Genomic DNA, 12,345 nt, shown 5'->3' with positions numbered 1-12,345 from the left:
CTAAGTGAAATAAGCCAGGGACAGAAATCTAACTGCGCCCCCCCTCCCCTCCGTTTTTTATGAGACAAGATCTCTTTTTTTTTTTCTCCTTCTCCACTCTCCTGCGTCTGTTCTTGACCACACTAAGCCAGGAACAGGCGGCTCATCCCCGCAATCCTAGCAACTGAGGAGGCTGAGAGCTAGAGAATTGCAGTTTGAAGCCAGCCTGGCCAGATAAGACTCTGCCAGACTCCATCTCCAAAATAACCATCAGCCTCCAGCCCTTGTGAACAAGGGGTCCTGAGTTCAAACCCAACTACCATTAAGAAACAAAAACAAAAAGGTCCCCACCAACACGTCCCAATCTGTTTGCTTTGGAGGGAACTGGTTTGAACTCAGCCTTATCCTTGCTGTATCCCTCTGATACTTGCATCCTAGCCCCAGACCTCTTTGCCTGTTTTGTTTTCAGACAGGATCTCACACTTTGGCCTGCTCCCCAGGATCCTGCTGCCTCCATCTCCTGAGAATGGGGATTACCACACCCAGCAGCAGCCTCAAGCTTCTGCACCAGGCTCAGGCCCTCAGCTCCGGCACCTCTTTGCTGCGTTGGCAGATACAATCCAAACAAATAAGACGCCACACTCCAGCCCTGCAAAGCAGCTGAGAATGAAGATTTAGACCAGGAGGGAGAGCAGAAGGAGAGAGTGACGGTCAGATGGGTGGAAAACCCACTGGGAGCGGGGTAGGGGTGAGCCGGGGGCGGGGCTCAAGGGGTAGAGCCCCAGGTCCTGCGCTTAATCCCCAGTTCCACAAAAAAACACCACATTTAATCATTAATAATAATAACAGCAATAAAAGCCATCGTTGATGGCCTAGGAATAGAGGATTGTTCTCAACACAGAAGTTGGGGCTGCTCCTTGAGGGGTGGGAAGTTCCTAATCATAATGGCTCCAGTACACCTCAAAAGTGACTCAACAGAGCCTGGAGCCGGTGGCTCACGCCTGCCATCCCGGCTGAGGTCTGAGGATCTCAGCCAGCCCAGGCAGGAAAATCTGAGACTCATCTCCAATGAACCACCAGAAAACCTTGAGTGGAGCTGTGGTTCAAGTGGTAGAGCACCAGTCTTGAGTGAAAAAAACTCAGGGACAGTGTCCAGGCCCTGAGTTCAAGCCCCCAGGACTGGCAAGCATGCACACACACATAACTCCCCAGTCCATTTAGAAAGACGGATGTGGAGGTGTGGACCTGTGACTGCCCTGCCTCTAAAATGTCAATAAAGGTGAAGCCCGGGGGGGGGGGGGGGAGGGTTTCCCTTTCCTTTTATCTTTTTTCTTGTTTTTTGAGTGTTGAGCCTGGGTGCCATCCTTTAGCTTTTTCACTCAAGGCTGGTGCTCTACCAATTGAGTCATAGCTCCACTTCTAGCTTTTTGCTAGTTAATTGGAAATAAACATCTGGTGGATTTTCTTGCCCAGGCAGGCTTTGAACTATGATCCTCTGATCTCAGCCTCCAGAGTAGCTGGGACCACAGGTGTGAGCCACGGGCACACCCCGACACAGAGCAAGCTTTCCATTCCCCAGGAAACCTGATCAAAGATCAAGCAATTTCCCATCAGCCACCAAGAGCACCACACCCACAAAAGCCCATGGTGTGTCTCCGTCCTGGCACTGACTAAGCCAGGAACTCAGTACTTACTGGGTTAGATAGAAACAGGCCTTCTAAGGATTCCTTTCTGAAAAATTCTAGAAACCTCCAAAGCTATTCTAAGTTCCTCTGAGTCCACCTGGAAAAGTTAGCGTCTGGATGTATAACCGTGAATGTGAGACATACAAACTAAAAATCCAAGATGGGCCCAGGGTTCAAGATGGAGCCACACCGTGCTGAAGGTGCCCAGTCCGACACATGCCCCCAGGGACACAAAGCAGGCGCCTTTAGGAGCAGAGGGCACCCAGGGGCTGGGCAGCCAGGCTGGGCCAGTGCTCAGCGCACAGAAGGTCCCAGAGCTACAAATCCCAGCTGTACAACTAATATTTCCCGCTCCTATCTTGGAAGGTGTTAAAAGTTAATGGCGACGGATCAAAAGGCTTGTTTGCAGGTTGTTGCTGGTGGGTGTGCATGCGTTCATTCCAAAGGCCTTTTCTCTCTCCACAGGGGTGGGGGGGGGGAGGTTTCAGATGATTTCTGTGTATTTCTTCTAGAAAAAAAATGACTTTAAAAAAAATCAGTGACAGAAACCTGATGCTAAAAGACTGTGGATTTGGGGCTTTTGACAGTGGCACACAAACAAGTGAGCGGGAGAGGGAAATGACAGCCAGCCCGCACGGCCCTGGAAGAGACAACAGGCATCTTCGAGTGACACGCACAGCAGTGCCAAGGGTCTATTTTCATCTCCTCGTGTTTACAGGGAAGACAGGGGTGTCAGCAGCCCTCTGCAGAGCGACTTCAATCACGCCCTAATTACTGCCAAGAAGGTGGAGGGGGTAGAGCATGGGGAAGGAGGACCGCGACTTGGGGTGATGGGAAGGGGAGAGCGGACCAAGGGCCGCAGCTGTGGCTTCCGTCCCCACCTGTTCCCGAAGCCGCAGGTCGGCCTGTGTGGTACAATTTGGCTGAAGCGGAGGCAGCCGGGACCTAGGTGGGGGTCTAGGGCACTGGACCACTGGACCAGAGGCTGTGCTATCCCGAGACTGGGGTTTATTTAGAAAGGCTGATGGGGCGGGCGGGGTGGGGGAAGAGGTTGGCTGCAGCCCAGTGGTTCCCCTCTTGGGTACCAGGGCCATGGCTGGAGGTGGTTGCCATGGTGATGAGAGGCAAATCCCGTGGGACTCTAGCCATCCCAGTGGTGCCTAGGCAAATGGGTCCTGGGAATCAGGGCAGCATCTGTAAGGCTTGGCCGCTCCAGGCTTCCGGGGATGGGGAACCCATCACCCCAGCCTCCTTCCCGCCCTCCACTCTCTGGGGGAGGACGGGCGGGGTGGGAAGGGCATGGAATTCTGCACCCAGCATCCTGCTTGTCTAGAGAGCAGAAGAGCAAGGGAGAGGAGTGGGAGAGAGAACACGGGAAGACGGGGAAGAGGAGAGAGCAGAGCTGGAGGAGGGAGCAGAGGGAAGCGAGGAGCCGGAGGAGGGGAGGAAGAGAGGCACAGAGGGAGGGCAGGGGTGAGGGCAGGGAGGGCAGGGCTGGAGGAGAGGAGAAGGTGAGCTGAAGGACGGGCCTCCTTCTTGCCTGTCCCCTCCTCCCCACTGATTCATTTACTTCACTTAATTAGCCCCCCTCCAGAGTTAAAAAGATAATGTGATAACGACCTGTGAACAGCCCAAGTGCGAAGCCTGCTGCGGCCTGCCAGCTCCACCTCCCCAGCCTTGCCCTTGACCCGCACGCAGCCCCTTCCCACGCTCAGCTCACACGCTCACACGCAAGCGCGAGCACCACGGGCTGACCAGGCCACCCAGGCCCCAGGCCTGGAGCTGCCCACTGCCCTCCTCTCCTGCTCCACCCCCAGGAAAGCAGCAACAAGCCCTTAACGAGTCTCAATTACAAGCTTTGTAAAATCAATACCAATGACATTTTTCCCTTGCACTCCAATGTAGGGACAATGGTGACTCGCTCTGCCCTCCATGTAATTGCTGATTAACAGCTTCTTCCATTACCGTACATTTCGTAAACACCTCCTCCTCCTCCTCCTCCTCCTCCTCCTCCTCCTCCTCCTCCTCCTCCTCCTCTCCCTCCTGGTGAGGAAGGCTATACAGCGCCCTGATTTATTCTATCTCCTCTTCCTTTACACGGAATATCACCCTAAAGTTATCTAGCAAGAAAATAAGCAAGCAAGAGAACTTTCTGGAGCACAATGATGACAGCTCACTCTGGACCTACCTTCCTTTGAAGGATGGCAGTTCAGAGAGGGAAAACAACCTGCCTAAGAACACACAGCAACACAACACTCAAATGAAATCTCACGCTTTCAGGGATGGCCCCTCTCACACACACTGCCTAGGCAGAACGGAGGTGCCCTCATTCTTTTGTGGGTAACCAAGAGTCAAAGGAGGTTGGGATGATCTCCCAGCTCTGGGATTCGAGGTTCCTTATGAGTATCTGGATAAAGGGAGCAGCTATCATCTGGACACACCACCGTGGCAGTCAAGGCTCAGGGAGAAGCCGCTTTCCAGACTGTGGTAGAACACAGTCAGGACTCATGCCAGGGGACCCGTGGTCCGCTCCTGGGTCTCCAGGAGGCTCAGTGCCTGCCAGGCCCAAACCACCACTCAGCATGGCAGCCCCCACCTCCAGCCCTTCCCGACCCTGCAGGAGTGCGCCTCCTCCTTCCTCCTCCCACATCACCCCTCTACCGCCACCCCTGCCGAGCTTAGCCCAGACTATCCCGTCCAGGCCTTCACCCACACTGCCTGCAGGTGGCTCCCACCTGTCATCCCAGCTACTCAGGAGGCTGCGATCCGAGGATCAGAGTTCAAAGCCAGCCCAGGCAGGAAAGTCTGTGAAACTCTCTATCTCTAATGAACCCCAGAAGTAGAGCTGTGGCTCAAGTAGAACATTAGCCTTGAGTACAAAAGCTCAGGGACAGTGCCCAGATCCTGAGTTCAAGCCCCTGACCTGGTGTACAAGTGTGCGTGTGCACGCACGCATGCGCGCGCGCGCGCACACACACACACACCACACGCGCGCCTGCGCCAAAAAAAGATCTCCTTCAGCTTAGTTTTGTGTCTTTGCCTGGCATGATGACAGAGTGACCCCAGGCCAGCCATTCCCAAGTGAGGGAAGCCGACATCACCACAGAGAACCATCCCCATCGACTGGCAATGCCTGCCAACAGCACTGACTGAACTGCATCTGGAGTCAGCAGGACAGTGCTACAATCAACTAGTTATGTCTGCCATGGGCACGGCATCCTACAGTGCTAGGTGCTGGACACCTCTGGGTTATACTGGCCTTCTAGAAGCCCCAGGCTGCCCTGTGCTCATACAGCATCTCATGGGAACTGGCAACCCGTTATCAAAGCGAGGGTTCAACCCAGAGCCCAAGTTGTGAAGCCTCTTCTCCATACTACTCTTCGTCCTGCCACTGAGGTGTGTTGGGGAAAGAGTCTGCCGCTCCAGGAAATGCCACCTCCCACCCAAGCCTCCCCCAGCCCTGCCTCCCGTGCAGGGAGTCCTCTGAAGAGCTCCCAAGGGTCCAGGGAGACAAAGGGGCATTTAATCAGATATTCAATAGGTCAGAGACAAAGGTAAGCCGGGGTGAAAAGCAACAGCTAATTAGTGACATTGTTCTTGGCAAGGCCTTCCCAAGAGTGTTTCAATTAGGCGATTTCTCAGGAATAACAGCAGCGGAGAGGAAGAGAAAAAAGAAAAGATTAGGGAAAGAGGCAAAGTGGTTTGCCTGTCCCTTGTCCACCCACCCTCCCAGACAACTCTTAACAGAATGAGCCGCCACCTAGCCAGATGCTTGGGGAAACTGAGGCCACAGATGACAATGCTATGGCCATCCTGTGAGGCAGTGAAATGTCCAGAAGGACGAAGGAGCAGCACTGTTCTGGGCCCAAGATTCTCTGCCTGTGTTGTCTTTTCAAGTCTACCCAAACGACCCCCCAAAGCAGGGGCCCTGGCCACAGCATCAACTTCTAAAAAGTCAAAGGCTCACTGGGCACCAGTGGCTCACTCCTGTAACCACAGATACTCAGGAGGTTCCGATCTGAGGACTGAGGTTCAAAGTCAGCCTGGGCAGGAAAAGTCCATGAGACTCTTATCTCCAAGGAACCAGCAAAAAGCCAGAAGTGGAGATAGAGCTCAAGTGGCAGAACACCAGAAAGTAAAAAGCTCAGGGACACTGCCCAGGACCAGAGTTCAAACCCCATTACAAGCTCCAAGAAGATTCAGGTGCCCACTGGGCACATCTATAATCCTCACTACTCAGGAGCCATCTAAGACAGAAAAGTCTGTGAGACGCCATCTCTAAAACAACCCAGAAAAGGCAGGGCAGGAAGTGTTCGAGGGCCAGCGGGGGAAGCAAGCCCAGCAAATGGGAGGCCCTGAGTTCAAAGCCCAGTGCTGGGGGAAAAAACAGTCAGGTCCCCAATTTGGAGGCTTGAACTTTTGAAACCATACCTCTCCCTCTTACAAGTTTCCCCCAAATAATATAGCGTTGTTTTGTCACCAACAGGCCCTGAAGCCTCCGTGACAGGATGGGGAAGCCGAGTCCCAGAGGAGGGTGAGACCCATGAAACGGCCAAAGACTGACCAATGGAGTCCCTGGGTCCAAGGAGTCAGAGGAAACAGCAGCTGTCTCCTGAGGACCGGCCCCCCTCCCCCCTCCCAGCCTCCAGGACTCAGCTGGAAGCGGGACCCAGGCCAGCAGCGTGGACGCCACACCAAGCACGCACCCACAAACTCCCCAAACTGAGGCAGAGCCTGGTCTTGGGGGCCGTGGCCCATCCTGGTGCGCACAGCTCACAGCGCCCCCCACTGGCAGCTTCCCCACCTGCGGCAGCCTGTCATGCACGAGCAGCCTTAATGACCACGAAATCGGCCTGGCACGCTCCGCCTCCAAACCAGGCCAGCCTGTCCATGACACAAGAGAGCCTGACCCCCAGGCCGGGCCCGGCCTCCAGTCTCCCGAGCCTCCCTCGGGCCTTCCGGGAGCCCTCCCACAGCTGCTCTTGGACGTCCCCCGCCCCTCGCTGGGGGGACACTGCGGCTGTGTGGGGGTGAAAGGCCTCCCCTAAGGACACCCGGTAGCCACTCCCACGCAGGATGCTAGTTCTGGGGGGGGCGGGGTCCCAGGGTGCCTGGGCATGGCCCACTCACCTCGGGATTTCATCCCGATGAAGCGATTCTCCACGATGTCAATGCGACCCACGCCGTGCTTGCCTCTGAGGGAGCAAACACAACCTGAGTTTAGGCTCAAGGGGGTCAGAGGTCACCGACAGAGCTGGCCTCCGGGGCTTTCTCAGTTGGGTTACCTGGTTCAAGCGCCCCTTGTACAGAGGGGTACACTGAGGCCCGGGGATGGACGGGCCAGATACAACACTGAATTGTTAGCTCTGTCCCAGGCCCGCCAGTCCCAGCCTGGCCAATCCTGGGGGGGGGGGGCGGGAGACCCTGGATGGGGCTATGGGAACTGTCCCAGCAGCCCATCACTGGGGACCCTGGGGAGGGGGGTGTGGGGGTGAGGCCTGGTGGGCTTCGGGGACTCACGCGACTTCATTCAGGTACAGGAAGAGCTCCAAGGAGGTCTGGCGCGTGGTGCCATCCTTGACATTGGTCACCTTCACGGGGACCCCTGGGGTGGAAGAGAGGCTATGGGCCGGCGCTGAGTCCCCCCCCCCCCCCCGCCGCCACGCCTTAAATAGATGTGACAGATATGGAGTACAAGCGACTCCTTCAAAGCCTGCAGGTTGAGGCCCGCTGGGGAGGGGGCAGTGGGGGGGGACAAGCCCCCCCAGAATGAGAAGGAAAATGCAATAAAAAAAATGCTCTCCCCTCCCTCTCCTCCCCCCTCTCCCGTTCTCTGTGCCCCCTTTCGCATTTAGGGTCTGTGAAATTGGAACCAGGCCCTGAACTAATTGAATTTCACGCTCGGCCATTGTCTTAGCAGAGTCTACCTTCTGTCCCACCAGCTACCCGGGGCCTGCGCGCTGAGCACACACGCACACAGCCCTCCCCCCACCCCGGCCTCCGCTGCTCCATTTGTCAGGTGGACCCCTGAACCCTGATCCTGTACCCCAGACCCCCACATAGCCGTCTGATTGATGGAGTGAGCCGGTGCCTGCTTTGGCAGGCAAGACATCCATGAATTCTGAGAAGTGGGGTCTGGGGTGGCAGGAGGGCAGAAGGGAGGCAGCCCCGCGGCTCAGCGCGGCCGGGACGGGGGGAGGTAGCCGGAGGGGGGGCAGTGGGTGGGTTCGGGGTTGACTTTGAATAGCAAGGGGCACTTTCTCGAGCGGTGTGAAATGAGCAATAAATGTATTAGGACACTAACAAGAGAGCCGTAACAGTGTCAAAGGAAAGCTGTTCAAAGTTGTCCGCTAATCCCCCACCCATCTGCCCAGCTCATTACCATGTCGCCAGCCATCGGGTGCCAATCAGGCCTCAATAGCGGCTTTGGAGTCTTTATTAGCCAGGCGCCTCTTGGAGGCCTGCGCTCAGGGCGCTGACAGCCCCACCAGTCTTAACCCCCATTGCCAGGGGTTTTATAACTTGGTTGTAAATTGCTATTAAATGTAAGTCTGCCCAATAATGAACCTTAAGCTCCTCTCTCCACCGCCCTCCCCGCCTCCGCCTCTTGCCTCGCCCTTTCTCTCCCTCCCTGCTCCTATTATGGGACTCCGCTGGGGCCTTGGATGGGGTCTGTCCGGGGGAAGATGGGGGCATTGTTGAGGCTGCTGCTGGCCAAAGCCTCTTAGCCTTTAAAATAGTTAATAATTAGATTAAAACTTCAAATAAATTAACTAGACAGCGAATGGGATCAGGGGAGGGGGAGGGGCTCCTCTCACCCCCACCCCTGTTTTCTCTGCCCCCCCACCCCCAGTCCACTGTCGTGGGAGGCTGCTCTGATTCTCTTGGAACGGCCACCAGCTCGGGCACACACTGGGCCTGGACCCAGCTGCCTCGGGGACCGGGGCCTCCTGACGCTCCACCGGTCCCAGGGCGGGGGCGGGGAGGGGGGTAACTCAAGGGTTGGCACAGCTGCATGAGAGTCACGGAGGTACCCACTGGCGAGCCAGGCTCTTGGCAGAGGCTTGTAACAGGTGGGCCATTAAATCCTAACAGTGCCATGCTGGGCACCTGCAGCTTGGCGGCTTGGCAGGCCAGTGTACCTGAGGCCCAGGGGGTGGGTAAAGGTCATGCTCCCTGCCCCCGCCCCCACCCCCTCATCCTCCGATTTGAGGTAGCCTGGGGAGACTGAGGCTCAGAGCCCTCCCCTCCCGCTCTATGCTCCCCGAACCCCGCTTGGTAAACCGAGTGAGCGAGGTGGGGTACCCCTCACCTCTACTTGCTTTTCCTAGTGGCTGCCTGGTGCCACCTCCTCTGGGAAGCCTCCCTGACCTCCTCTTTGCACTCCAAGCTCGCTCTCTCTCTCTGTCCTTCTCTCCTTTCTCCAGTGGGCAAGAGATGCCCGCCGTAGCCTGCGGGAGGCCGGGCACCCAGGCCAGGCCCGTGGATTGGAGGGAAGATGAGGACTGGGGAGCTGAGCTCTCCCCCTGCAGGATGGAGACAGAAGGGGCCCCCTTGCCAGGCACTTGGGGCTCACACCTGTAGTGCTTTCTGCTCAGGAAGTTGAGATCATCTCAAGACCAAAGTTCAGAGCCGGTGTGGGCAGAAAAGTCCAGGAGATTCTTATCTCCAATTAACCAGCAAAAAATAACACTAAGGAAGAGCCTGAGGCCTTGAGTTCGAGCCCCATCACCAACACCAAAACTACCCAGGGGGGAGGGTGTACCTTTCTTGAATTCGATCTCAAGAACGTCTGGACTGTTGGGGGCGGTCGCAGGGTCCTGGGTCTTTGTGTAGAGGCCGGCAGGTGCTTGGTTCTGGGAAGGGAAAGGGGTAGGAAGGGGGGGGGTCTGAGACCAAGCCAAGGAACCCCAATGCCTGTATGTCTGCCCCCCCTCCGCACCTTCAGGCCGGTGTCTATGCGTACGGCACCCCGCCCCAGCCCCCCAGCTAGCCCCACTTGTCCACGGCTGCGGGGTGTGGAGGGGGGGGAACCCTAGGAAACAAAAGACTCAAGAAATCAGACAATTTTCCTCTCAAGTTGATCTCATCTTTTTCTTTGCCGCCCCCACAGCTGGAGGTGGAATAGCAGGAGAGAGACAAGTCAGGCAGGAAAAAGTGTGACTTGGGAGCACGGGGTGGCGGCGGCGCTGCGCCGGCTTCCTGCACGCTCCTGCCGCACGCCGGGAATTGGGGTTTATTCTGCACTGACCGCAAAGCTAATGACTGCGCATGACCCCAGCAGGTGCAGCCGCGCGCCGAGCCGTCCCTGGGGTCCCGAGGTTAATACTCACAGGGAGAAAAGAGAAGAGCAAAGCAAAAACCCATTTGAAAACACATCAACCTTTATGTATATTTCCTCTCGGGCGTGCTGGAAAATGGGTCTCTTGTGTGCACGTGGAGGTAGAGGCTGCCCGACTGTCTCAAAATTCCCTCCTGCCTGGGGGGGGGCCAGCACCCCCCTCCCCCGGGAGGCTGCAGCTTGGAGCCTTGTTGCTCACTGTGGAGCTGAGGGGGTGGGGTCTCCCTGAGTCCCTCCCGTGGGTGCCCCACGCCCAGCTCCTGTCCACCTGCCAATGTCCCGCCGACCACGGCCTTCCCTTTCGGAAGCTTGCACGCAGTCACGCCCGTCTACCTGCAGTGGTTTCTGGGATCTGATGAGAGGACAAATACGGCTGGCGTGACGTGAGCCAGGACGGACAGAGTCCCGGTGGTTCATACACCCAGCCCGTGGCAGGGGGGTGGAGTGGAGACCACCAACTGTGCAGGTCTGAGCAAGCCGCCGTCACCTCCGGGACCCTTGGTTTTCTCATCGGTAAACGGGAAACTGTCTTACAAGTGAAGTAAACTGGCTGAGCACTGACTGGGGTGGCTCAGGCCTGTAATCCTAGCTACTCAGGACGCTGAGATCTGAGGATCAAGGCTTGAGGCCGACCTGGGCAGGAAAGGCTGTAAGACTCTTATTTCTAATTAACCAGCAAAAAATGCTGGAAATGGAGAGGTGGCTCAAATGGTAAAGTACCAGCCTTGAGTGAAAAAATCAGATGGCTGCAAGGTCCTGAATTCAAGTCTTACTGGCAGCAGATACGCAGACACACACAGACACACACAAGGCAGACTGCTGCTGGATGTCCAAATGCACCAGACCCTCAGCAAGGCCAGTTGACATCACGGGTGGGAGCAAAGTTGGTGGTGGGCACTGGCCTGCCCCTGCCCCCAGACGACACATGTCCTAAGAATCCTAAGGGGCCTATGATGTAAGCTGTGCCCCCCAAGTGCTGTGCGGGGGCTTCCATGTGTGTGTCAGAAATAAGACCCTGAAGACAGACTGAGGGGCTGGGAAGGTGGCTCAGTGGTAGAGCGCTTGCCTTGCATGCCTGAGGCCCTGGGTTCAATTCCTCAGTACCACATACACAGAAAAAGCCAGAAGTGGTGCTGTGGCTCAAGTGGAAGAGTGCTCGCCTTGAGCTGAGAGCTCAGGGGCAGCGCCCAGGCCCAGAGTTCAAGCCCCATGACCACCACCAACAAAAAGACAGACCCAGGGAGGCCCAGAGGGGTCCTCAGCCTGAGGTCTCCGAAGCCCAGAGAAGTAGCATGGCTGAACCCCACCCCGGAGCCCGCCTCGCCCTTCCCTCCCTGGCTGCCAGGGAAACCGGGCTGAGAAGCCGTGGAGGCCTGTATCACAGGGCAGGGAGACGCCTGGCCCCCGCTGGCCCCCGCTGGCCCCCCGGCCTCCGCCTGAGCCCAGTCTCGTGTCCTGCCTGCCCAGGACGCACGGCGCAGGCAAGGCGCTGTCCCCCGCTCCTGCCGCCACCCACGCTCGGCCTGGGCCTGCGTGCGGCTGGTTGCAGTTTGCTGCATTGTCACTTTGTCCCACACTCCTCTGAAGTAGAAGAGGGCACCCCTGGCATTTGGAAGGAAGATCTACCCAACTCCATGCCAAAGTTGGAGGCAGGCTAGCTATTGGCACTGATTACATAAAATAACCAAATAGAAATATAAAGGACATTTGCTTTGCGTTCTGAGGCAGCCAGGCCCACTTGCTTGCCTTCCTTCCTCTCTCTCCCTCTCTCCCCTAAAAGCCCAGTTCAAATGACAAATAGTCGTCCCTGAGTATCAGTTCGGTGTCCACACCAGCAGCAGGACTCACTTCCAATGTCATGGGGGGAGGGGAGGGGGGAGGGGACTGGGGGGGGAGAGAAAGAGTTTAGAAAGAGGGAGAGAATGGGGGGGTGGAGGGGAGGGCAAAAGAAAGCACAGAACAGGGTCCGAGAAGGAGAAATTGGAAGCAAATGGACCATGAACTGAGCCCTGATGTACAAGGCATGATCAATGTTGAAAATGGTTTATTCATCCATCAGCTATGGCGGCCGGCGGCTGAATGAACTCTTTCACCGTGGGCCGTATGAAGTTAAAGCAAGTAAATTTCTATCTTTCTTCGCATTAGCTGCCTCATTGCCCTTCAATCAGCTCTCATGGAGGCAGAAAATGGCTCAGCCATCTGCCTCGGTCCCTCCCTTCTGCAAGGCTCCGGTCTCTGGGCCTTTTTTGGGGAGAGGGGGAAGGGCACTGCTTCCCCGAAGCTCTCTGGGGGGCCCAGGCCACAGGCCAGCCAGAGAGCCACAACATGGGTCCTGGAATT

General features: G+C 56.7%; 1 protein-coding gene across 1 annotated transcript in view; it reads right to left on the bottom strand.

Annotated features, from left to right (window-relative positions):
- The window catches only part of Ass1 (argininosuccinate synthase 1), a 49,264-nt gene that overhangs the window by 12,480 nt on the left and 24,439 nt on the right, over positions 1-12,345 (bottom strand). The window contains exons 10-12 of the mRNA XM_070014849.1: positions 9,430-9,520; positions 7,185-7,269; positions 6,795-6,859 (exon numbers count right to left, since the gene is read on the bottom strand). Of these exons, the coding sequence (XP_069870950.1) occupies positions 6,795-6,859; positions 7,185-7,269; positions 9,430-9,520 (241 nt within the window). The remainder of the gene's footprint in view (positions 1-6,794; positions 6,860-7,184; positions 7,270-9,429; positions 9,521-12,345) is intronic.

Source organism: Dipodomys merriami, unplaced genomic scaffold, assembly GCF_024711535.1.
Source record: "Dipodomys merriami isolate MVZ:Mamm:240054 unplaced genomic scaffold, mDipMer1.0.p SCAF_11, whole genome shotgun sequence".
NCBI classification, from domain to species: Eukaryota; Metazoa; Chordata; class Mammalia; order Rodentia; family Heteromyidae; genus Dipodomys; species Dipodomys merriami.
This window is presented reverse-complemented; position numbering and strand designations above follow the sequence as displayed.